Source organism: Camelina sativa, chromosome 14, assembly GCF_030686135.1.
Source record: "Camelina sativa cultivar CO46 ecotype springtype chromosome 14, ASM3068613v1".
NCBI lineage: Eukaryota > Viridiplantae > Streptophyta > Magnoliopsida > Brassicales > Brassicaceae > Camelina > Camelina sativa.
The window spans coordinates 2905610-2930154 of NC_141893.1; the positions used below are offsets into that span (position 1 = coordinate 2905610).

The 24545-nt window shown below is 37.2% G+C and overlaps 4 protein-coding genes, 1 long non-coding RNA gene, 1 other non-coding gene and 1 pseudogene across 13 annotated transcripts; 3 read left to right on the forward strand and 4 right to left on the reverse strand.

The window, feature by feature from the left end:
* The first annotated feature begins 2489 nt into the window (after positions 1 to 2489).
* TRNAA-AGC (transfer RNA alanine (anticodon AGC)) lies at positions 2490 to 2562 on the forward strand. Its single transcript has one exon. It is a non-coding gene; the product is annotated as a tRNA-Ala (tRNA).
* A 905-nt stretch (positions 2563 to 3467) lies between these two features.
* On the reverse strand, positions 3468 to 6264 carry LOC104739332 (pentatricopeptide repeat-containing protein At1g07590, mitochondrial-like; annotated as a pseudogene). Its single transcript, XR_015579954.1, has 3 exons — positions 6144 to 6264; positions 4941 to 5785; positions 3468 to 4843 (listed from the first exon to the last, which is right to left on the reverse strand). The product of XR_015579954.1 is annotated as a pentatricopeptide repeat-containing protein At1g07590, mitochondrial-like (transcript).
* Positions 6265 to 7410: 1146 nt separating this feature from the next.
* On the forward strand, positions 7411 to 8508 carry LOC147927784 (uncharacterized). 2 transcript variants are annotated; one of them, XR_015579959.1, is made up of 3 exons: positions 7411 to 7475; positions 7942 to 8066; positions 8204 to 8508. It is a non-coding gene; the product is annotated as an uncharacterized LOC147927784 (long non-coding RNA). The 2 variants fall into 2 exon arrangements; XR_015579958.1 differs by having other exon boundaries at positions 7420 to 7560.
* Positions 8509 to 8643: 135 nt separating this feature from the next.
* LOC104739335 (putative GTP-binding protein OBGM, mitochondrial) lies at positions 8644 to 10922 on the reverse strand. Of its 2 annotated transcripts, none has more exons than XM_010459646.3 (5): positions 10544 to 10922; positions 10349 to 10457; positions 10110 to 10192; positions 9963 to 10025; positions 8644 to 9872 (listed from the first exon to the last, which is right to left on the reverse strand). In XM_010459646.3, exons 1-5 carry the CDS (start codon positions 10667 to 10669, stop codon positions 8784 to 8786), a joined length of 1470 nt encoding a protein of 489 aa, XP_010457948.1. In that variant the 5' UTR covers positions 10670 to 10922; the 3' UTR covers positions 8644 to 8783. The 2 variants fall into 2 exon arrangements, with proteins under 2 accessions (XP_010457948.1, XP_087340318.1); XM_087484192.1 differs by having other exon boundaries at positions 10110 to 10197; positions 10544 to 10782.
* On the reverse strand, positions 10896 to 13484 carry LOC104739336 (protein TRM32). Of its 3 annotated transcripts, none has more exons than XM_010459648.3 (4): positions 13225 to 13484; positions 12829 to 12976; positions 11719 to 12726; positions 10896 to 11618 (listed from the first exon to the last, which is right to left on the reverse strand). In XM_010459648.3, exons 2-4 carry the CDS (start codon positions 12956 to 12958, stop codon positions 11035 to 11037), a joined length of 1722 nt encoding a protein of 573 aa, XP_010457950.2. In that variant the 5' UTR covers positions 12959 to 12976; positions 13225 to 13484; the 3' UTR covers positions 10896 to 11034. The 3 variants fall into 3 exon arrangements, with proteins under 3 accessions (XP_010457950.2, XP_019091866.2, XP_010457949.2); XM_019236321.2 differs by having other exon boundaries at positions 12829 to 13014; positions 13225 to 13460; XM_010459647.3 differs by having other exon boundaries at positions 12829 to 12965; positions 13225 to 13441.
* A 1511-nt stretch (positions 13485 to 14995) lies between these two features.
* Positions 14996 to 18000, forward strand: LOC104739337 (putative protein phosphatase 2C 4). The gene is made up of 4 exons (XM_010459651.3): positions 14996 to 17136; positions 17217 to 17330; positions 17423 to 17687; positions 17776 to 18000. Exons 1-4 carry the CDS (start codon positions 15619 to 15621, stop codon positions 17889 to 17891), a joined length of 2013 nt encoding a protein of 670 aa, XP_010457953.2. The 5' UTR covers positions 14996 to 15618; the 3' UTR covers positions 17892 to 18000.
* Positions 18001 to 21728: 3728 nt separating this feature from the next.
* LOC104739338 (dof zinc finger protein DOF1.1-like) lies at positions 21729 to 23814 on the reverse strand. 3 transcript variants are annotated; one of them, XM_010459653.3, is made up of 2 exons: positions 23357 to 23814; positions 21729 to 23070 (listed from the first exon to the last, which is right to left on the reverse strand). In XM_010459653.3, exons 1-2 carry the CDS (start codon positions 23381 to 23383, stop codon positions 22084 to 22086), a joined length of 1014 nt encoding a protein of 337 aa, XP_010457955.2. In that variant the 5' UTR covers positions 23384 to 23814; the 3' UTR covers positions 21729 to 22083. The 3 variants fall into 3 exon arrangements, with proteins under 3 accessions (XP_010457955.2, XP_010457956.2, XP_019090868.2); XM_010459654.3 differs by having other exon boundaries at positions 23170 to 23368; XM_019235323.2 differs by lacking the exon at positions 23357 to 23814 and adding an exon at positions 23308 to 23326.
* Positions 23815 to 24545: the final 731 nt, after the last annotated feature.

A 24545-nucleotide genomic window follows, 5' to 3' on the forward strand; every position in this document is an offset into this window, starting at 1 on the left:
TCAACTTCAGTATGTAATGGAGATAGACTTCGCCTGAAATTCTTGGCACCCAAAAACGGCAGCGTTGTCTGGATCGAGGTACAACACCAACCAACACCTGCATACAAATCCCCTGCTTTCCAAGATCCAGCTATGAAGCATCGATATCCTGAAAAGACCGAAGGAAGGGAAACCGTAGGCACCCTAACTGGCAACTCCGAAACTACTGGAAAGGTGGGACTGGTCACTAGATCATCCTCTATCTGAGCCTGCTGCCATGCTGCAGCTTCACCCTCTGCTACCCTAACAATATCCTCTGGCCTTTCGGCAATATTGTCAAAGACACGTGCATTCCTTGCTTTCCAAATAAACCACATAAGCCAAGGGAAAGCCGCAATATGGGCTCCCGGATTCTGCTGCCCTAAAAAGTGATCAACATTTGCATATACTGATTCTGTCGGGAAGGAATTAGGTCCCACCGGCACATTTGCTAGCGCCCAAACCTGACGGGCCGGAGGACACACAAAGATGGCATGATTTATTGTCTCCAAATCCGCGCCGCATCGTATGCACCGTACATCACAAGCAATACCCCGTCGTCCCAAATTTGCCGAAACCGAAATACAACCAGATAAGACCTGCCACATAAAATGCTGGATCTTAGGTGGGCAACGAGCCCTCCACACACTAGCGAGTAGGGGGTAATTTCCGGGCCATAACCAGTGGCCGCAAAAGTCCGAACCACGTCATGACGTGCAGTATGATAGCCTGATTTGACTGTATACTTCCCAGTTTTCGTGAAATGCCAACCGAAGGGATCATCCCTTTGGTTACCACCCAACGGAATAGCCCTGATTAATGCAACATCAAGTGGATCAAAATGCTCATTGAGCATATCCAGACGCCAAGAATTATTTTGTCGATCAATTAATTGATTCATTTGAAGAGAAGGGTCCTTTAACGGCCCCTTGCTGGAAGCTGGTCTCAGGAATTGAGCTGGTACCCAAGGATCTGACCATATAGAAATGGTGTCCCCAGAACCAACCCGTTTAATAAGCCCTTTATTAACCAGAGAGCGAGCAGAACATATACTCCTCCATCCATAGGAGGGAGAGTATGACCTAATTGGATCCAACGGATGCGTATTCCTATAATACCTACTTTTGAAAACCCTGGCAAACAAAGACTCTGGAACGTCTATCAGACGCCAAAGTTGCTTGGCCAGTAATGCCGAATTAAAGTCATCCACATTCCTAAAACCAAGACCACCCAACTGTTTGCTAACACATAATTTCTCCCATGCAAGCCAATGCATGCCCCCTGTCTGAACATTTGTACTCCACCAAAAATTTGCCACTGCACTGGTAAGCTTGGATGTAATTGTTTTTGGTAACCGAAAACAAGACATCACAAACGTTGGAACAGCAGTTGCAACAGATTTAATCATCACTTCCCTTCCCCCTTTTGAAAGCAAATTTGTCGTCCAACCATTCGTCCGACTTTGAATCCGCTCCCGAACAAAAGAGAAAACCTTGGTCTTAGCCCCACCCAAACTTTCGGGTAAACGCTTTTTTTTTTTCGTTTTTTTGTAATGGCATTGGACCATTGGTAATATTTATAGATGGTTGTTTGTTCCCCTTGCTTAATAATAAGCAGTACAAACCTTAACGTTGTGTGAAGGTTTTTTAGAAATCTGAATAAAATACAAACTAAATCCAAGAATGATCCTATACTGGTCCTGTTACTATATAGTCCACAATTAATTAAGTCTCCTTTGATAGGAATTAGAATATTAAATCCAGAGAGAAGACCGACAAAGATTGTCATTGACTCCATTGGCTTCATTTATTTTCTTGTGTGCTTCTTTTATTCTCTTAACCCAATCTTGATTAATACTATACTACAGTACTAAAGTTTCAATTCGTTTTAAATGCAATTCAATTAAAACTTTAATACAGTACTAAAGTTTTAATGCATTAATGCAATTCATCTTTCAGATGCTGGTGTATGCGTTTGTATAGTGCTCAGGAGTGAAAAAATCAAAAAAACTTTGTATCCAATGAAATTATACAAGGTCCACACTAAAATGCCCCCATTGCTGATTTATCGCTCTTTATTTCTTTTTGTTTTGACTTTTGACCAAATTTCTCTTTTTTTGATTAAGAGCTGATTTCGTAGAGACCAACAATATTATACTAGTATTAATTTTATAAGAAGCCATTGTTCTTCTTTGTAACTATCTATCTACGAGTACTTTTTATGTCTAGTGTTCTTAGAAACATTAAGAAGTATGGAATACCTCCTTTGACTTTTTCTTAATTTAGCTGTTGAATATTTGACGATCAAGATTTTGGTTGGTTATTTCATGCAGTATTCTACTAAAATAAACTCCGATTGTGGCTGATGATATTACATAAAAGATAATGTAATAACCTCACTAGCCTTGACTCTTGACTCTTGAATTACGTAGACATAAATAAATAAGCATGGCTCTAATGTATAAACAAATTGGGGATGTAGCTCAGATGGTAGAGCGCTCGCTTAGCATGCGAGAGGTACGGGGATCGATACCCCGCATCTCCATCTTAATGTCATTTTTTCTGTTTTTAATATATTTTTTAGTATATAAAACCCCAGTAATGTGGTTGATACTTGATAGAGAGAGTCACCCCCAAAAGAAAAAGATTGTTACCAAGAAAAAAAAGTATTTACATCCGATAAAAGATATACAGCTTTTTAGTGGCATTGTTGGCATACAAAATATTTTGTAATATATTTTTGTTGAGAGAAGATTAAAGTAATGTCTAATTTATAAAGGGTTACAAAAACTCCCAATAATTTCGAAGAAACGAACAAGTAGTTCTGTTTAATGGATGGGAGAACATGGCATACTGATTCCTTTTCCATTTTTCTCAATATAATATATACCAACAAGTCGACTTCATATATCTTTTCTGATTAGGATAATTTGGTAGTCCATGAAAAAAAAAAAAAGAGTAAAACAAGAGAAAAGAGTTTTGGTGTATTTTAGCATTTGTCTCTTTCGGATGTGACAGTGTGAACGAATATTCCGACGGTTTGACATTTGCTTGTTTGACCCATCGGTAGGGACCCAAAGAGACAAAGGGTCCAATGTCCATGCAAAAGCATGTCTGCCACGTGGACTCGTCGGTGAACTGCTTCTTTCCTCCACGGCTCCAATCTACCAACTTACGCGGCTAGCAGCTCTCTTTGAGCCCCTAACCAAGTAGCTTGTAATTATTTACCAAAATTTTGCCTCTGTTCTCACTTCTTAGGCCAGGCCCAACTTACGAGGATGCTTTGGTAGTCCCACTGCTTATTTCCACAGCTCAACCAACTTAGCGGGTAGCTCACTCTGAGCCCGTGAGCAAGTAGCTAGCTAGCAGTTACTACATTTGAGGATTATGAAGGATAAGTTTAATCTTAATACGCATTAATTGGTTTTTTTCTTTTTGGGCTCACGGACCGGTTAAGAGCTCTCTATTGATAATCCATTAAAGAGATAATCTAGAGTACTTGGGGATAAAGTAGGAAGCATGTTAACATTGGGGGTAGATAAGATTGACAAAAAAAAAAAAAATTAATTTGAGTCAGGGATTATACCGTTCAACTAGTTTCAACAAACTGTATGACTCAGCATCAGGCTTGGCTCCACCTAGAACCGTCCTCTTAAACAGATTAGGGTCATACACCTTGGCCTTCACATAAGCTTTAAACAAAGCGTTGTACACAAACGCATACCTATTATACTTTGCATTCTTCACCTCTTCAAACAATTTCTCTGAGTTCTCAACATCACCTTTCTCTGCAAAACACTCGATGATCGATAGAGTCGTCTCCAGCCACGGCGTTGAGCTTCTTACGCTTTTGCTCGTCTTTAGAGTCGAACCCATTTCAATGTTTTTGAGAGCTTCCTTCATCAGTTTGGCTTTAGCACATCCTAGAGCCAGATGTCTATACGTTATGGAATTAGGCTTAAACCCGTTTCCCATCATCTCGCGGAACACACTGATTGCCTTCTCTATCAAACCTTCCTTGCAGTATACCGAGAGCAGAGAGTTGAATTGCTCTGTTTCTTTAAGTCCTCTTACATCCTTCATCTCTAACCAGAGCTCTTCAGCTCTATCAAGGTTCCCCACTCGCGCAAACGCTTCCGTTGCCAGCAAGTAACTCTTGGATCTAACATGATGAAACCCTCTGATAACATTCCAAGTTCTCACGAGCTCCTTTTCTTTCCCTAAACGACCGTACAATATCATCAATATATCCAAGGTCGACCAATTATCCCCAGTGATAGATCTCTCTCTATCTCCTCGGTATATGCTTCAGCAACTGTATGCAATCTAGCAACAGCATGAGCCATAGCCAATATACAGTAAGAAACCTCATTGGGCTCAACTCCAGCTTTCTTCATACCATCAAAAGCCTTTAGCAACCCGTCAATGTTATGTTCATTAGCTTCAAGCTTCATCAAGATATGATACGTAGAGACATGAGGAGTGGCCTTGTCAGCTTTCATGAGGGCAAGGTCTTTCGCTATGAGCTTTCTTCTCCCGGGAGCTGAGTTGCGAATGATGAGACGGTTGTAGACTAAATGGGATGTACGAAAACCGAGTTCTCTCATCTTCTTCATATACCCTAGAGCAAGCCTAATGACACCTTGGTCTAAACAAGCAATCACAAGGTTGTTGTAAAGAAGCTCGTTCTGAAACTCTTGAGGTACACGGGTGAAAAGCTTTTCCCCTTGAGAGACGCCATGAAGTTTGACTGTGAATTCAAGCAAGTAGGAGTATTCTAGCTCACCAAGACGGTAAGTTCTTTCTCTAATTACCCATTCCATCAACTGAATCAAACATTACCAAAACGTCTCAGCTGACACATTCAAAGAGTATCTTCTTCATATAAACAAAAAGAAGAAGCAAGTAAGAGAATTTAAGAACCTCAAGGGCACGTTTGTTTCGTCGGAGCTTCCTCAATCGATTAATGGCGTGATAAACATCTCCACCATGAACTGGAAACCCATCGCCCATCCAGCTCTGTACCGCAGACCCAACAGTAACCCCCTTGGGGAGCTTCTCGATTCTGAGAGATAAACACTTGATGGGCTCTTCTTCTCCGTCCGACCCGATACATGCCTCGTCCGGAGGTTTCGTCGAAGGTATTAATGTAGTGAGAAAGCTCAAAGCTTGGAAATTGGTATGATCGAAAGCAGGGGAAGATGTCACGCAAGGTGTTCGACGTATTGCCTGAACGAAATATTCCCGTTGCCTCATCACCGCTATAATAGATCTCATTTCTTCTTATTCTTTTGGGAGACCTTACTGGCCCGTCTAAAGCCCGATAAGTAACTACATAATGTTAGGTTAGTAGTATTTGGTTAGGTTTTCGAATTGCTTACTTTTGTCTAATTTCGGATTGGTTGCTAATAATACAAATAGGAATCTTAATAATCACAAAAGTCAACTACACATATATATATTCTTCTTCTTCTTTTTTTTTTTTTTGTTACATATGAAATTAATACAAATCACACCATCACCACATAGAAAATACAAAGCAGGAAACGTCAAAGCTTAGGAGAGTTATTACGCAACACACGATGTCACGTCTTTATTCTAACACACACATCTCTTAGCACCAAACACATTTGTTTTCCTCCCAGTGTTCCTGGCATATATGATTTTAGACCACAATATAATTTCTTCAACAGCTACAGTTTGACCCGCAGCTGCAGTTTGATCCACAGCTACAGTTGTCGCACTCCTGGTTATAGTTCTTCTCGCAACTACACCACACAAGAAAATACAAGAATTAACGATATATATCAAAGTTTACTAACTAATAGATCTGATGAGATTTAAGACTAATTCACGACATGCGTAAGACCGGCCTGAAATGTTTTCGAGTTTAAAGCATATATATGAAGGGAAAACAAAAAAACATTTGGTTCTATTAACAAACAAAATTGTAAAAAACGAGTCATTAGGGTTTTGAATTTTGTTATTTGTACCATGCAGCGATTAAAACTCAAATACTTCAAAAACCTAATTTCCCAAGATTTTAAATCTTTGAAGTTTGAACTCTTAATATATTTTGATGCAGGTATAATAAAAAGGTAAAGAAGAGAGAGGATCTAGGCTAACCTGCAAGAGTCACCGCATTTGCAGGAGGAGCCACATCCACAGTTAGAACCTGCCATTTCTCTTTGATTGATTGTTGTAGTTTCTTTTTTTCTTTTCTTCTTCTTGTTCTGATGCTTTTTGTGATTTCAACAAAAGGGAATGGCCACTATTTATAGAATAAGAGAGAGATTCGGTTTCATATCTACCATAGACGTGGCATTTCCTATATCCTCAAGTTTTTTAATTTCGTATATGACATTGACAAAGTAAGAAAAACATTGTATATATGGGATAATTGGATTGCTTTCTTGGTGAGACTTTCTTTAACAAATCTACGAATAACATCAACTTGCCCGTTATTTTCTTTTATCTTAGATTTGTTCCAACAGTTTTATTCAGGAAAGTAATTTGATGTTTTAAACAAGAAAACAAGAGTATCAACAAATAAAATAGGAAAACGTCAAATTAAATATGGCGAAAAAATGTAAAAAGTCGTACACGCAACAAGAGTAACGATCTCAATTGAAAACGGCAGCCGACCCAAAAAACAGGCATGAAGCGTGCCCTCTTTCATCTGCATAGGCTGACTATACGCATATTGTTTATCTAACAAACAGTCAAAACTCAAAACATTACAAATTCATATTTTACATATGATGTATTATATTAATCAGGGGGAACATTATCCGTTCTTTTAAAACTTTGTAATGTTATCTTATGCGTCAGGAAAACTTAATTAAATGAGAAATATTGTCCCCTGTCTTGAAATCTTCCTGTGGACGATCCAAGATACGGTCTACGTTCTACTAATTATTATCATAAAATCGAATATATACCTTTTTCTTTTTGGTAGCAACTTACTGTACATGTTTAATTTAAAAGATAACTTGATGTACATGCAATTTGAAGTGAAGGTTAGTAACTATGGAATTAAGTAGAAGTTTGTATGGTTTTGATCTTTATACTAAAAATTAAAAATTTAGGTAGATGGAGGATCCCAAAAAAATTATATGATGAGTGGTGTTAAATCTGTCGGTGAGCGACTGGTTTCTGAACAAGCCTATTTTGTCTCTGGTGCCGAAAGTTCGAGTAGGTAGGTATAAACATTTTCCCTAATTTTTACTAATGCTATATTGGAGCGCCAAAAATATAAGAGCCGCATAAATTCGTTTGGGCTAAGTAGTCTCTGTCTAGGAATTTACGAACGTCGTCGCTAATATAGCTTTACGTAAACGACAATAGAAGGAATAATCGTGTAGATAGGGTCATTATATATAGAATAGTATAGCATGCAGTAGAGCTGGGGCTGGTGTTTTCGTTGGCTTCTTGCCCCTTCAAGGTCCTGAATTGGTGGTACGTTCCATCACAAATCCTATCCGAATTTTTCTTTTGACTTCCCTAGTTCCTCCTACGTGCCGGCCTCGTTTACACTGAATTAGTACGTTTCCATCTTTTATATTATTTTCTAATAACATGTTCTCTTAAACTAAAAGATGATTTTGTAATCTTGTTTAAGGACATGTTTACTAAAAAGGATAGAGAGAGATAATTTAGGACAAAAACCTCATTCTCATAATATCTGCCGAAATTAGAAAATCTAAATCTATATAGATGGATTATATTGTCCAACAAGAAAGCTAACCGAGTATCTCATGTATATCATATTTGTTTCTTACCCTCTCATATACGAAATTAAAAAATATAGATAGGGAAGTTATAAAATATAAATTATATATATATATATATATGCATTTTATATAAATAAAACAGAATCTTTCTCTTTTTCTATAAATACTGGCCATTCCCTTTGGTTAAATAGCATAAAGCATCAGAAGAAGAAAAAGAAAAGAAACTACGTACAAAAATCAATCAAAGAGAAGTAAGAGAAATGGCAGGTTCTAACTGTGGATGTGGCTCCTTCTGCAAATGTGGTGACTCTTGCAGGTAAGCCTTCGACCCTCTCTTCTTTACCTGTATATATATATATATGTATATTTTTTCACCTGTATATATGTATGTATGTAGTTGCTATCTCATCATATTAATACTAAATTTTGAATGTTTGCTTTTGTGTGGTGAAGTTGCGAGAAGAACTACAACCAGGAGTGCGACAACTGCAGCTGCGGATCAAACTGCAGTTGCGGGTCAAACTGTAGCTGTTGAAGAAACTATTGTGGTCTAAAATCATATATGCCAAGGAAAGTGGGAAAATATGTGTTTGATGATTATTAATATTTGTGTATGTTGGAATAAAGGCTTGGCATATTGTGTTGCGTAATAACTATTATTATGCTTGACTTGTTCCTGCTGTGTAATGTTTTTTTCCTAATTTGTAACGTAAGACAAAAATATATAAAGTTTATGTATTGACTTTTGTGATTTTTAAGATTTTATGTCTCCTCTCCATATTATCATAAACATGCATATAGACTTACAATTTAGTTAGCTATATTATCATAAACATGCATATAGATTTACAATTTTTATTAAAATGTTTGTAGCATTTTTCATAATCGTTCTGTTTTATAAAACAATGTGAAATAATCAATTATAAAAATTGTGAAAATATTTCATTGTACAACAGTTGAGAGACTTCTCCAGCACAGACAAATTGGTTGATCTACTGAAACAAGTTGAACTCAAAAGAGATACAAAACTAAACTAGTCAACACAGATATTCTCCAATTTTAATCTCTCTGATCCCTCACCATCGCCGTCTACAAGCATTTTCAGACCATCTTTAAGCTCAGCCACGCCTTCTTCAAGAACTGCGCAAACCGGAAATATCCTCACTCCTTTCACTCTCCTCTCAAGTTCTTTCAATCTCTCCTCTGCACCATCCTCATCGATCTTATTTGCCACAATCAAAGACGACCTATCGGATAACCCTTCTTCATGGAACTCAAGCTCCATCACCAGATCTCTCAGTTGTTGCCACGGTGACACTCCTCTGCAACCATCTAGCCCCGATGCTAAATCCACAACGTAAGCCAAGACTTTGGTCCGTTCGATGTGGCGGAGAAAGTTGTGGCCTAGACCCCGGTTCTGATGAGCTCCTTTTATAAGTCCCGGGATATCTGCTACCGTCATGGAGAAGTCATCGTAGTTTACGTTTCCTAGATTGGGACGGAGTGTCGTGAACGCGTAGTGGCCCACGCGGGGTTTAGCACGGGATAGTGCACCAAGAAGAGTGCTTTTCCCTGCGTTTGGCAACCCAACAAGGCCTACGTCGGCGATGCTCTTGAGCTCTAATATCAGAACAGACTCAGAACCGAGCGAACCGGCTTTAATACCTGACCGTTCATCTTCATCTTCAGCATCGTCCTCCATGCTCTTCAAATTGGTTTGACGGATAACGGATTTAGCAAACTTGCTGCCTCTTACATAACGTGTACCACAAACGTTACCCAAACCACCTTCACCACCACGAGCAATGATAATTCTCTGACCTTGTTGTGTTAATTCCGCAACGTTATACCTGATTTGATCAATTTCTTCTTCGCTGTCTTCAAAATCATCTTCCTCCGGGATGCCTAAATGTCTCGTTATACTCTCTTCCTCAGTATCATCTTCAACAGACTCCGGCATAGTTTCCTGATGAGCACCAAGGTTCTCTTCCAGTGCAGGATCCTCAACCAGTGAGCCAGGAAGGTCCCATGGATCCAAATCTTTGGGAGACTCATTTTCCACCTGAGATGGAATCTCACCCTCCTGAAGATGAATCACTGTCCCAATAGGGACTTGCAGGACCTGCGGTAACACAAACAAGCGCAGAACGATGTATAAGTTCCCCACAAATAAAAGAAAGAAGCAGAGGAACTAAATGAGAATAAATGAAACCTTGTCTTCTCCTCTGTTTCCTATCCTGTTTTTGGAAGTTCCATGTCCAGCTTTCCCACCTTTCTACAAAACTCATAAAATCATTTAATAGAAATGCTCATGGTGAAACATCTTTCCGGAAAACGAAAAAGAGTGACATAAACTTACAACATGAGGTTGTAACCCGCTGAAATCCCAAACAGCGTGAGTGCATTCTAATATCACATCACCTCCTCTCCCACCATTTCCGCCTAAACTAAGTCCCAATTACATTACATCAACATAAACATTCTTCAAAGCAACATAAACTAAGTTCCAACTCTAAGTAAACCAACAAACCTAAAACATAGCTGTGGAATGGGAATAATAATCCAACAACTATGTATTATCAAATTCGGAGATAGTACCATCAGGTTTTCCATAGCGATCGGCACGGCTCCGTCGAACGCTGGAACAACCACTGCCACCTTCACCGCCACGTGCGTACAGAGTAAACCTATCCCTCATTCTAGTCTCCTGCACAACAAATCAGATTCAGTGAGGAAAAAAGCAAAAAGACTGGGTTTTTATTCGTGGGGGAAGTGAATAGATGATGAATTCACCTGCAAAGGCGTCTCTTTCCCTTTCTTCTCCGACGAATCTGAGTAGAATACCACTGGATAACTCATCCATGGCGGTTTTTGAGTTCTTCCGTAAGATCCCAAGTATCGGACCCTGCTTAGCCACATCAACTTTGTTCCCGACGGATCTCCGGCGACCTTAAGAGAAGGTTACAGTAAACTAACACACAGGAAAGTGTCCCGCTGAAGTAATTGATCGATAGAGGAGTCGCCGCGGTGGTGGTCGGAGGAGACGTGGCTTCAGGGTTTGACGTAACAGGCTCGGCCCAATAAGCTAACAAAGGCCCATTTAGTTAGAATAAATGGACTGAATTAGCATATTAACTAATTTAACTGCTTACAAAAAAAGAATTCTTTATTCATCAAAAAGTTTGTATCAAACACATATTTATATACAGTACAATGTATGTCCAAAAATAAAAGGCAAAAATCTACCTGAAAATTTCAAATTTGGGATTTTCTATTTGTAAATACTAATAGACACAAAGCAGTTCATCAAGAACATCATCAAAAATCAAATCTTCAAGCTCAAGAGTAAGCCATTCAGAATCACCTCGTAGATTCATCCACCCATCAGCTTTTGTAAGATCTCTTCCTACAATATCGTCCAATGAACGATCTCTATACTCATCTCCTAAACCAGAGAGGTTCCACTCGACTCTTCCCCATACCTCATCAAGATAACGTTTTCCATATGGAAATGTTTTAGGAAAGTATATGTACGATTGGTTGTGAGTCTCGACGATTGCCTCGTTAACCAAGTCAAAGAGAAGTTCTCTGTTGTTCACTACTGATTCTTCTTGTATCTCGAGTTCGTATACTAGTGATGGATTCAGTGGTTGTTCCTCTGAGTGCCATTTTTCTCCGTTGTCTTTGTTGTCAAGGAAGCCTGAAACTTCTAAAACCTTCTTTACATAACAAAAGTAGGCATCTTCTTCTTCTTCTTCTTCTTCTTCTTCTTCTTCTTCTTCTTCTTCTTCTTCTTCTTCTTCTTCTTCTTCTTCTTCTTCTTCTTCTTCTTCATGGTTGCAAATGTCTAAAGAAGTTAGACCTAAACCTGTAGAACAAGCATCCAAAGAATTGTTAAATTTGCATATCTTTCTCTCATCAAACATAGATATCTATCTATATATAGTTCGTTCAAGACAAAAGATTACCTTGTGAGGGTAAAGTTTCTGTCTTTTGTGCAGTGTGTTCCAAAGAACTAGGGCTAGGAACAGAATCTGGATCTTGTTGGAGGATTCTTTGGTTTGGGCTGTCTAAGTGAACCTCATATTTTTCTTCCTTCTCTGCTCTTACGGGAGATTCTGATAACAACAAAGATTTCTTGGATCCAAAGTTAGTATCTCGGTCTACATATTTCCTAGGCTCCAGGTTGGAAGTAGAATTGTCTCGGGGAAGGTCGGTCAGAAATGAACCAAGAACTTCAAGACTGGACAAGGACGAAATCCGTCTGAAGAATTGCGGTTTATTATCTCTTGAATCACTCTTTCTATCTTCATATGAAAGTTTTAAGCTCTTGGAACGCAGTCCACCACCTTCTCTTCTAAAACTATGCTCCAAGAGTTGAGAATACCTCACCACATAATCATCTTTCGCGACATCCGAAACCTTCTTCTTGTTCTTCCTTGTGTGATTTCGGTCTTTAAGTGCGTTTTTGAGCAACTTCTTGATTTCTCTAAACCCGTTTATAACAGTGTGGTTAAACCCATGATCATCATCAGCTGAGCCACGAGAAGGAGAGATTGGTTTGTGTTCTTGATGAGAAGTGTCTCTTGGAACATTCAGATTCAAAACCGCACTGTTTTGGTTTGGAGAATACCAGTTCTCCTTCTGCTTGTGATCGATTCTAGCAGGACTTGGAGAGCGTGAGATAGGAAACGAGCCTGACTTGGGCAAAACTCTTGGATTAGACTTGATCTGGACTTGATCTTTCATTATCTTGACAAAAACATCTTCCTTTCTCAGGATTTCAAGAAAATCAACGTACTCAGTTACTTGCTTTGTAGTCATCATCTTCTTCAGTTTTGCTTCTGGTCTCGTTGGCTTATTATTATCTGCAACAACTTTAACTATCTTTGAATCTTCATCCTTAGAATCAAGAAACGGTTCATGTTCCTCTGTTTCACCACGCATCAAGGAATGAGTTCGTGGGGTCTTCCAACCTATAAAAACAGAGTAAAAGAATCATTCAACCATTTATTTTCTTTAACTAACCATAAAAATACTTTGAAAAAATCTATTAAACAAATACAAAACAAGCTTACAGATTGGTCGGTTCTTAGTTCTCCAATGGTGAAAGTCAAGCACATGAAGCATTCCAGCTAACCATCCTGATTTGTGATTGTCTTTGCCATGTTTTGGACTCGAATTCTCGTTTTTTAAATGCTTCCCCATTTCAGACCTAATGATGATCTACCATTTAAATGACGTTTTTTTTAGCAAAGAACGGTCTGAAAGACAGAGTATTATACTCATTACTCAACAGCGAGGTATTATAAAAAAAAAAAACACAGACAAGTTTAGTCAGAAACACAGAGACTTGGTAGCTTTTCTGAAGTTGTCAAAATCCAACGAAAATATAATCAAATCATCACTATCGATAAAAATCTAAGCAAAAGAGGAATCATATCCGGTAAAAAGTTATACGGTAAAAAGCTGACCTGATCAAGAAGAGGAAGAAACAACAAGCAACTAAATAATAGTTTGACTCTTTACAAACGGAGAAGAACATATATAAGCTGAAAGAAGGCGAAGATGATGCAACGGAAGATGGTCTGGAAAAAAAGACCCTTGAACAAGAACGAAGAAGGAATAAAGTGGAGACTTTTCGTTCTCCTATGTGGTTCTACTTTCTTTACCCGCCAAGTATGGCCCGGTCTACTTGTAGAAAACTGTCAAAATGTCTGTTTCATATATGCATAATTTAACGCTCACACGCCACGAGAAAATACATGAAATTTTTTTTGTTCTCATTCAAACACATGTAGTTTCCTATATTAGATTTGATATCTAATATATTTTAATTTATAATTGAATTTCATAAATTATTTTCTCTTCTTTTATTTATATTTAAATATTATATTATTTTGTCAGTGCACATATTTAATAAAAAAAACTATTTAAATTTAAATAATTTTGTAGAGTAAATTAGTTCAGTTTCAGTTTTAGTAGTATTGTTTAGTTTCTACCAAATTTAGAGCTTGGTCTAACACAGTGTGTAAACCTTCTTGACAAACGATTATTTATATAAAAAAAGAGAAAGTTTTGATCCAGAAATTTTCATAACAAAAATCTTGCGGTTAATTAACCAATTTATATGTGTTAAAAAGGTTTCTAGAACTGCGCTGGTAAAAGTATGTGAGCAACCAAAGTACGTAGGAAGGAGGAGTTGTTAGGCTACTTGTGTTTGTGGCAAATCTGTTGATACCTGTTTTATGGGAAGGTAGGCCATCCTTTTGGCTGCTTAGGTTTCATTTGTTTAATGTTACAATTCTGTCAAATGATCATAGGATATCTAGTTCGATATAAACAGTAAAATGTAAGCCAGAATTGACCTGAAACTCAAGGTTGACCTAGAAGATTAAGAAACCCCAATCACATTTCGTGTTTTACCAAATACTGTTAGCAAGAAAAGAATAAAACAAAAAAACAAAAGGGATTTAGATAATCTTGTTTAGCAAGTGGTCGCTATCAACATGTATATAAAAATAGTTGGTTTTCTATTTATTAATTTAAGTCTGTTCCTATCGAATTAAAAAAAAAATCTTTAAACAAAACGTAAGTAAGAAAACGAAGTCAAAGACTTTTAGTTGGCTTGGCGTGATTAAGAATAGTAATGATTCACAACTGCCCCAACCAAAGTAAATGAATATTGCCACCAAACTTCATAAAAATGAACTAAACACATTCATATAAAATTTTGTTGACGAACAACACAAAATTAGAAGTAACAAAAAAAAATGAAAGAAAAGTCCAAAATTTATAAAAAATACTATGAATGAATGAATGACGTAAGAGAGGGTGAGAGTAGTGGTGGTGGGGGGGGGGGAAAGGAATTATGAAAGTTGACGAAGAGATTGAAGAAAACGAGGCCGTCAGTGACAACGTGACACGTGGTTGTCTCATAGCCCATCTGATCCTCTCTATGAACACGGGATCCAACGGCGATTGCCGATACGAAAACAAATGAGAGAATTTTGTGGCACTCCTTTTGACTTATACAAATAGAGATTTATACTACTATCTACGCAAGCTCCTTAATTGGCCCTTTCCTAGTTTTCCGCAGCTAAGTTTGTAAGCAAGTCTTTTTTTACTTGCAATGGGAGTTTTCACGCGTAAGTAAAGTCCACGCTCCATTCTGAGGCCGTGTGCCGTGTACTATTTTTTTCAGCAACGTATAGATTACACCTCTCTAAAAGGACAAAAGAACGTATTGGATATTTCTCACACACGCAATAAAGAAGAAGAAAAGAAGAAGACTCCGTCTTCCAACTCCTCTCGTACGGCGGTCATGACTCACACCAGAGAAGAGCGCGTGCATGCATGCACACACTGATACGAGAGTGGTCCTTATAAACCATCTTTCCCCATTTAAATAGAAACCCCCTGACTTAAAAACCTCTTTTAAGTCAACGCCTCCTCACTCGTTCCTTATTAGTACTAGTTGCTAGTTGTTACAACTCTCTGCGAAATTTTCATTTACTTCTTTTCAACGTCACACTTTTTTTCATCCACTATTTCCTTATCAGCGATTTTTTAAATCAGACAAAAAAAAAACGAATAATATCTCTTGTATATATTTGTTTCTCTTTTCTTATATTCGATATTTAATACAATTGGGTTACTAGAAAAATCATTTTCTCTTTGCACATAAGTCAACTCTTCTCTCTCTCTCTCTCTCTCTTTAATTACTTCTTCTTCTTACACCTTCTCTTTGGATTTTTTTTTCTTCACAACAACAAAATCAATCTCATATTGAATTTTCTCAAATCGTCTATATAATATTGACTTTGAAACTCAAAAAAATTCCTTTGAAAAAAAAAAACGTTTCTTTGATGGGTAACGGAGTAACAAAACTGAGTATGTGTTTCACAGGCGGAGGAGGAGGAGGAGGAGAACGTTACCGGCAAAAAAACATCTCTGTTCTTCTTCCGGATCCTTTAGACGAAGGTTTAGGTCACTCCTTCTGCTACGTACGACCCGAACCGACTCTAATCTCATCCTCAAAGGTCCATTCAGAGGAGGAAGATACAATGACGACCATGTTCCGTACAATCTCCGGCGCTTCCGTAAGCGCCAACACAGCTACTCCTCTCTCAACTTCTCTATACGATCCGTACGGTCACATAGACCGCGCCGCCGCATTCGAGAGCACGACTTCGTTTTCTTCAATCCCTCTTCAGCCGATTCCTAAAAGCTCCGGTCCGATCGTTTTGGGCTCGGGTCCGATCGAAAGAGGGTTCCTTTCAGGTCCGATCGAGAGAGGGTTCATGTCGGGTCCTCTTGATCGGGTCGGGTTATTCTCAGGCCCGCTTGATAAGCAAAACTCCGATCACAATCATCATCATCAGTTCCAACGTAGCTTCTCTCACGGTTTAGCTTTACGGGTCGGGTCAAGAAAACGATCTTTAGTTCGGATCCTCCGTAGAGCAATCTCGAAGACTGTTTCAAGAGGGCAAAACTCCATCGTTGCTCCGATCAAATCCGTTAAAGACTCCGATCATTGGGGACTCAGGTCGGAAAAAAGCCGAAACTTTCAACAGCAGCAGCAACACAACGAGAATCTCACAGTGAACAGTTTGAACTTTAGCAGCGAAGTAAGCTTAGACGACGACGTTTCGCTGGAAAGCCAGAATCTTCAGTGGGCTCAAGGAAAAGCCGGTGAGGATCGAGTACACGTGGTTGTGTCGGAGGAGCACGGTTGGCTTTTCGTCGGGATTTACGACGGCTTCAACGGTCCAGATGCGCCGGATTATCTTCTCTCTCATCTTTATCCCGTACTCCATCGGGAGCTTAAAGGGTTGTTATGGGATGATGAATCCAAAGGATCTCAGAATCTAGAAAGAACCAACGGAGACGAATCGTGTTCAAATAACGATTCTTGCGAGCGATGGTGGAGATGTGAGTGGGATCGTGAGGGTCAAGATCTTGACCGTCGGTTAAAAGAACAGATCAACCGGAGACAAAGTGGTGGGTCTGATCGGTTGACGAATCATTCCGAAGTTTTAGAGGCTCTGTCTCAAGCTCTGAGGAAAACAGAGGAAGCGTACTTAGATACTGCAGATAAGATGCTCGACGAGAATCCTGAACTAGCTTTGATGGGTTCTTGTGTGCTTGTGATGTTGATGAAAGGTGAAGATATTTATGTGATGAATGTTGGTGATAGTAGAGCTGTGCTTGGTCAGAAGTCAGAGCCAGATTACTGGTTAGCTAAGATTAGACAGGATTTGGAAAGGATCAATGAAGAGACCATGATGAACGATTTGGATGGTTGTGAGGGTGATCAATCATCTTTAATACCAAATTTATCAGCTTTTCAGCTCACTGTTGATCACAGCACAAATATAGAAGAAGTAAGTTAAAACTAAACAATGGTATAAGCATCTGAATTTTGGGGGTTTTACTCATTTGTTATATTCTTGTGGTTTCTTAGGAAGTTGAGAGAATCAGAAACGAGCATCCGGATGATGCTACCGCTGTGACGAATGAACGGGTTAAAGGCTCCTTGAAGGTCACTAGAGCGTTCGGTGCCGGTTTCCTAAAGCAGGTGTGTATATTTCATATGACTTTTGGTCATGCAATATGGGGGTTATATGTGATCTCGATTTAATGACATTATTGGTTGATGTTAATTTGCAGCCTAAGTGGAACAATGCGCTTCTTGAGATGTTCCAAATTGATTACGTAGGGAAGTCTCCGTACATTAACTGCTTACCGTCTCTCTACCACCACAGATTAGGGTCCAAGGACCGGTTTCTAATACTATCGTCAGACGGACTCTACCAATACTTCACAAACGAAGAAGCGGTTTCAGAGGTTGAGCTCTTCATCACATTACAACCTGAAGGAGATCCAGCTCAGCATCTTGTGCAAGAGCTTTTGTTTAGAGCTGCTAAGAAAGCTGGTACGGTGTATGTTCTTACATTCTTCTGTTTCTTCTGTTCCATAGTCGATTTTAGTTTGTCTTAATTGATGTCTTTTTAAAATTGTAGGTATGGATTTCCATGAGTTGCTAGAGATACCACAAGGTGAACGAAGACGGTACCACGATGATGTTTCAATAGTAGTGATCTCTTTAGAAGGAAGGATGTGGAAATCTTGTGTATAAAAAAAAAAACAAATCCTTATCATGGAGAAAGAGATCGATCTCTCATCGGCTCTGAATCATGTATAATGTTGATAAACAGAGAATAAAAAAAAAAGTTTTGGCAACTAAATTAGGAGTCCTAGTGTGCCATAAATTAGTAGTCAAAGGTTGGTTCTTTGAATGTAAGTTTCTTCCAACTACTAACTGTATGTGAATAGAGAAGTAAATGAAGGAATTGAAAGAGGTTTGGTAATTGGTAGTATGAGATAACGAGTTACGTAGCAGTAGTGGTTCAAGAAGTTATATTCACTTTCCCTAACATTTAATTCACTTCCTCTCTCTGTTTTTTTGTTTCACCAAATCTTTTGGCCTCTGTTTGTTTTCTTGTACTAGTTTTAGGCATGGGCATAAAAACCGTACCCGAATATCCAACCTGGAATCCGACCTGAAAAACCGGGTTTGAGTTGGGTATGAGTTTGCCTATAAAACCCTATTGGGTTCTATTTTCAAATACCCGTGGATTCAGATTAGGATCGGGTAATACCCGATACCCGTTTGGGTACCCATTAAACCCAAACATATAAACATATTTATAATATTTATCATTAATATAATACAATTACCCCAAAATTATAATCGAATATTTCATTTAGTTTTATACATAAATATCAAAAATAATCAAAATATCTAAAATATTTTGTTATGTAAGTCAAAATTTAATTATATTTTTTCGGGTACCCGGTAGTTCGGGTACTAATCGGGTTCTAAAATTTGTAACCCAAACCGACCCGAACCCGATAGTACCCAAACTGAACCGAACTCATATATCTAAAAATACCCAATGGGTTCTATTTTTCTAAACCCGTTTATCCGAACCCGAATGGGTAATACCCGAATCTGAATGAGTTACCCGAATGCCCAGCCCTAACTAGTTTCTTCCATTTGAGGGAACTTGGTTTTTATTAAATTTGGAATTTTATGTTTTATGTAACTTCTTGTCTTTATATTCAACCTTTATGTAACTTCTTGTCTTTATGTAACACTTGCTTTTCACAATGTTGACTTAACCTTTTTTTTTTTTACCTTTGTTAGCTGTCCATTTTTAGTTTCTACCCTTTTGGGTTGCCTTTTTTGACTGTCTAGAGTTTGATTACTTCCACACTATATTTTATACCTATTGTTTTGTTGTGAAGAAACAGTCCATTTTAGTGGCCTTGGGTCAACATCAACCATCAATCCAACGGCCAAATTATTGTTTGTCTATTGTACATCTTGTATACAAGTAGATCCAAGAGTTAAATGTATGTATAGCAAGATTTTGATAGTATGCCAATTACTTTAAAAAAACAGAGTGCCAACACTAGTTTAATTTGGCCGTTGTTAGGACCGGGTCTGTCGTTGTTGTTTGGTTTACAGCACAGTAACCGACGTTTGCAAGTGTCTGACCAAAAAGATTGGCCACTCTCCAGGTTTTATGTCCAAATTTGAGTCCAACTTCCACAAGGAAAAGGTTTTTTTTTTTTTTTGCACTTGTCCACCCAACCCAACAGGCGGCTTTCTTGTGAGCATGTGCAAGATGATACGCCCAACAAATACAATGTCAGATTTTGGAGTTAAAATTTCAGTATATGGAAAAGTTCTTCCAGTGGGCAGTGGCATCTTCGTTATATTTGTAGACATTTGGTAAAGTACGCATACACAAGTGAATGAGTGATCATGTTTCAGGACAACAGCCAAACAGTGTGACGAGATGCCGAATGCCGATGTTCTAGTTTATTACTTGATGAATTTGCAAAGTGTGCACAATGTTGGAATCAGGGGACAAAGTTTGTGAATGTGAAGTTTGTGAACTGTGAAGCAAGCAGATTCGCATTCATACGACCCAACTTCAATTATTGGGCTCTATCAAAATGTAATTGTATTAAGCCCAATTAGTTTCATATAGTGAATCTGAAATAATTAGGCTGGTTATGTCCTTAATAATTTCTATAATGATGACATCATGACAAATTGAAAATTTGACATTTCAGTATTCCGTATCATTTTTTTCTTTTCTCTATTTTAGCATTTTATTTTACTCATACTAGACTAAGACTCGTGCTAGAGCATGAGTTGAAATTCATTTTATTTATATTATAATTTTTATATAAAATATAATTTATGTGATTGTTTTTAAATTTTTTTTTGGATAAAACATTATGCAATAAAATCATATGCTAAATATGATGGCTTGAAAAAGACACTTATTTTGTAAGTTTTATATTGTTAATGATTCTAGATAATTATCCGTGCTATAACACTGATTAAATTTTATTTTATACAAAATTTTGTATATTTTCTATTTTAAAATAAAATTTTAATATGTTATATTAGGTTATATATGTGAAGTTATTTCAACAATGTATATTCTACATCATGACTTGAATGTCATTATAAGACATAATTTTGTAAATTTGAATTTAAATATTCAAATTTTGACCCGTTACTCAGTAAAACTTTTTATTCAATTGATTTTATATTTAAAGAATAATATTACTAAAGCTTGAATATTTTATAGATTGAAGAATTTATATTTGTTTTTAAAATTCAACTTATGGTATATCCGGAAATAAAACTATTTTTAATTATAATAAATAATATGATAATTTATTTGTTTCACAAAATAGACTCATATATAAAAATAAAAGGTGAAGTATAATGATAGTTAACAAATTAATATGTTAACTTAGATGTTAAAAGATTTTATTTGATGAATAATTTAATAAAGAAAATTAATATGATAAATTAGATGATATGATTCTTTAGAATATTTTTTTAAGATTTTTGGTATAACTTATTTGTAACATATACGAGATTATATGAAAAAATATGAAGGACTCGTAAGCAAGAAAATAAGTTTTTTTAAAGAAAAAGTAACAGTCAAAAAAGTATTTCAAATGATTTTAACCCTACCGTTAAAAAGTGGAAAGTTAGGGGTAAGGACAAAAGTAATTCAAATCTCTGTCTGCATTGTTTTCCGTGTCAATCTTTTTCTTTAACGTTTTCTTCGTTATATTCTCTCCCACCTTTTCCTAACGTATTATATGATGTGGTATCATTGGAAAATTATCGTTTTCATTGCAAATTACCAAACACAACTAAAGTTACATTTTCTTCCAAATAAGTTTGTTAAACAGCACACATAATCAATCAGACGACAAAGTTTTCACATTAGACTCTACGTACTATCTAAGTCACAACCAACTGATTCTCGTCTTACAGTAAATCGATGATCTGCATTTTGCAGTATAACCAAACTAACTAGTGCAATAAAAAAAAAGTTGGCTTTAGCTTGATTGTGTAGTATATATGTATATATAAACGTTCATATCTGGAGATCTGACTAGTATACTTTTTGCTTAAACAGTTCTAAGAAAAGAATGTACGTAAGTATATATGCTTTAATCCATGCAGAAAGTATATTCTTGAATTAATAATATCTACGTGTAGACATAAACATGTTTGTATATATAACTAAGGAATATATATTAAGGATCATGCATTCACACAAACATACTGACACACAGATTCGTAAGATGACTGTAAAGGAAAAAGAAGCTCCTAAAAATATGTGAAAATTGTATTTTGGGAGTTTTAAAAGGTAGCATCCAGAGAGACACGGGATCATATATGTTCAAGTTCCCCTTAGTCAGTGACAACCCTTTTACTTTATGAATTATCCATAGCTTTTATATATCATATATTCATGTGAACAATTAATAAGCGATGAATCATTAGTAATGTTCATCACTCGGTTTGATAACGCAAACATATGAGCCATAGTCAAACTTGAAACGGAAACTAAAGTATAACTAGAAGTTTAGAACAAGCTGTAATATCTGATATATGTTCGATAAAATTCAGAATAAAGAGTATACAAATTGGACTGTTACACACACGTATTGAGAAATAGCAACTTCGAATTCAGATCAACCATGAAATCACGCAATACAAACAGATTATATGACGCACCTGATTATATAACTGAAGTATCGATTTTATGTTGTAAAAACCACAAACTATAGTTAAGATACCTTTTAGTACGCTAGTACTTCTCCATGATCATCGTCCCGAACACATACTCTCTGCATGCATTTAATCCTGCCCGTTCGTAGTCATCTAAGTCAATCTCCACGTCGTAACATACATTAATGATCCGAAAAAACACAAAATCTCACAAGAGTTCATTAGAAGGACCCGAGAAGTCCGAACCGGTCCAAAAGTACTGATTTGTTTGATTCCCCGGAGACGTCAAACCGGAGGCCGGTCTAGATAAGTTAGCCAAATTTGGCTGTTCTTCCATCTTCACCGGAGGCGTCTGGTAAACCCTAGAATCAACCATAGAAGTAGTGGAACAAGATATCCCGACATTGTTTCCCATATTACCCTCGTTCGGGAAAGGGTATAACCCTGTTGCTGGATCGAAGAGGGTGAAGTGACTCAGCGGTCCAACAGACGTCATTAGGTTGTTTTCGTTGTTGTTGTTGTCATGAATGTTTCCAGTAATCTGAGCTGACGTATTTCGTCCATTTCCGACATGAAGAAATCCTAGATCGTTCATCAAACTCGAACCGATCTGGTGAGCTTGGTTGTTGCCATTAGTAGCTGCTAAGTTCAAACCAATACCTCCGAGTTGAGTGAGATTGTAAAGTGTTGGTGAAAACGGGAACTGATGATTTGTCCTTAGCTGTCCTGAGCTTGGACTTGGAGCGTTGACCGTGGAAGACTGTTTGGACGACGAAGAAGAAGATTTTGAATTTCCATTTTTGCCCTTCTTGTTATTCTTCCGGCAGCCTCCACCGACAGGGACGTTCCTCAGGGCGCCGCCTTGTGTCCAGTAGCGACGGCAACCTTTGCAGAAGTGACGAGGCTGAGTGAGGTTATAGTTGTTGTAGTAACAGAACTTCGTGTTACTGGAGTCACATCGAGGACACTTTAGGGGTCCGTCAGGCGGAGGTATTTTGGCCTGTCTCGCTCTCTCCGCCATCGATCCACCCATCCTCGCCGGAAGACCAGCAGAGGCAGCGACGACATGGTGGTGGTTAGGGTTAGGGTTTGCTTGGAGAGGAGGAAGTTGATGAGAGAATAGTCCGTGGCCACTGACTATACTTCCATTTTCGTGAAGCTGGTGCTGATGATTCTGATGATTCGAATTCGTAGGCTGAAACCAAAAAAAAAAGTAATCAAAATAAAAGAAAGAACCAAGAAACCTCAATTCAATTACGGGTGATATAATACGTATTTAAAAAGGAAGAAATACCATATATATATAGATGTTGGAATTTTAAAGAAAGCGTATTAGAAAAGAAGACGAGAATAGGAATATCTTTTGGAAATGAATCAAAATTATTACAAAACGAATCAAAACAACAACGAAGAATTTTAAGAGAGAAATTACAAAAAGAGGAGAGAACATTTAGTAATGGAAGATCAAAGAAGAAGTGAACCTGTGACCAATTAGATGAGAAAGCCATTGTTCTTCTACCCTTTATTATCTCTTTCTTCGACCTTCTTTAATAAAGTTTGATGGATCTTTAAGGGGAAAGAACTCCAAGGGAAAAATTGGTGGGGGAATCAAAAAAAAAGAAACAAACAAAGGCAAAACGAAAGAGAGGAAGCAAGACGACCAAAGAGAAACGCTAAGAGAGCACAAAATCAGAAAGGAAAGTGAGAAGAGAGAAGGAGAACAAAGACAAATTAATTAAAGGCAAGAAAAATGCTTTTTAATGAGAAAAAAAAAGAAAAGAAAAGGAATTTGATTTCGGTTCTTTTTATGCTTTCTATATATTTCTATAATTCCACTCTCATATACGTGTCTCTATACTTCATTTGTGTGTTATTTTTTATTTCTGATTCCCATTTTTAGGGTTTGAGTGGGGACGTTTTCCTTCGCCTATAAGGTTCCTCTCCTAGGCGTCTATGGAATAATATATATAGAAGAAACGTTCGACGAAACTATACGAAGTTGTATAACTTTTTTTTAATCTGAAGAAACGTTAAATATATATTTTGTAATATAGTTATGTAATATAACAATTTTTGAACTAATTTTTTTCTAATATAAATTTTAAATATCTTTCGAGGTACTTTTACAACTTTTAGAAACATTTACGTCTTTATCCTACAATAATATTGTTGGTTTTCTCATTTTTCTCATAGTCGATTTTTTCATAATTACATAAACCATGCAAATCACAAAAATTTATACTCATTCCAACATTCTAAACAGTATTCACTGGCCTGTCATAGATTTCATCAAAACTCGGAAATCTTTAAAAATCAAACTCATATAACTCTGATCATCTTAATCCCAAACTGCGCCGTTTTGTTCATTATTATGGAGGCTCAGTACACCAACGCCGAACACTCTCTTTTTCTCACGTACGTGCCTCTCTATAGAGACATTTTTGTTATTAATGAAAAAGATGGATGTATTATACTGGGGCAAATTAAGTTACAAAAATAAATTATTTTCTACAATTATTCTTTATAATGTAGATGGCAAGCCCCATATGCCATAAATAAAGCATATCATCATCATACCCTATTACACTTTTGGTGGGATCTTGTCTATTATGCAATGGTATAAATTAAAGAAAATTTGCATTCAGTAGCATAAATAAGCGTAAAAGCTAT

What these genes read in the sequence shown, in the direction of transcription:
- LOC104739336 (XM_010459647.3), bottom strand. Translation starts at nt 13,295, where the DNA reads ATGTTCTTCTCCGTTTGTAAAGAGTCAAACTATTATTTAGTTGCTTGT. An exon ending in TTCTTCCTCTTCTTGATCAG is followed by an intron (nt 12,966 to 13,224) that starts GTCAGCTTTTTA and finishes GATCATCATTAG; the next exon opens with GTCTGAAATGGGGAAGCATT. An exon ending in AACTAAGAACCGACCAATCT is followed by an intron (nt 12,727 to 12,828) that starts GTAAGCTTGTTT and finishes CTGTTTTTATAG; the next exon opens with GTTGGAAGACCCCACGAACT.
- LOC104739338 (XM_010459653.3), bottom strand. Translation starts at nt 23,383, where the DNA reads ATGGCTTTCTCATCTAATTGGTCACAG. An exon ending in TCTCATCTAATTGGTCACAG is followed by an intron (nt 23,071 to 23,356) that starts GTTCACTTCTTC and finishes TTTTGGTTTCAG; the next exon opens with CCTACGAATTCGAATCATCA.
- LOC104739337 (XM_010459651.3), top strand. Translation starts at nt 15,619, where the DNA reads ATGGGTAACGGAGTAACAAAACTGAGTATGTGTTTCACAGGCGGAGGA. An exon ending in GTGCCGGTTTCCTAAAGCAG is followed by an intron (nt 17,331 to 17,422) that starts GTGTGTATATTT and finishes GTTAATTTGCAG; the next exon opens with CCTAAGTGGAACAATGCGCT. An exon ending in TAGAGCTGCTAAGAAAGCTG is followed by an intron (nt 17,688 to 17,775) that starts GTACGGTGTATG and finishes TTAAAATTGTAG; the next exon opens with GTATGGATTTCCATGAGTTG.
- LOC104739335 (XM_010459646.3), bottom strand. Translation starts at nt 10,669, where the DNA reads ATGTGGCTAAGCAGGGTCCGATACTTGGGATCTTACGGAAGAACTCAA. An exon ending in GGAAAGAGACGCCTTTGCAG is followed by an intron (nt 10,458 to 10,543) that starts GTGAATTCATCA and finishes TTTGTTGTGCAG; the next exon opens with GAGACTAGAATGAGGGATAG. An exon ending in GCGGGTTACAACCTCATGTT is followed by an intron (nt 10,026 to 10,109) that starts GTAAGTTTATGT and finishes TGAGTTTTGTAG; the next exon opens with AAAGGTGGGAAAGCTGGACA.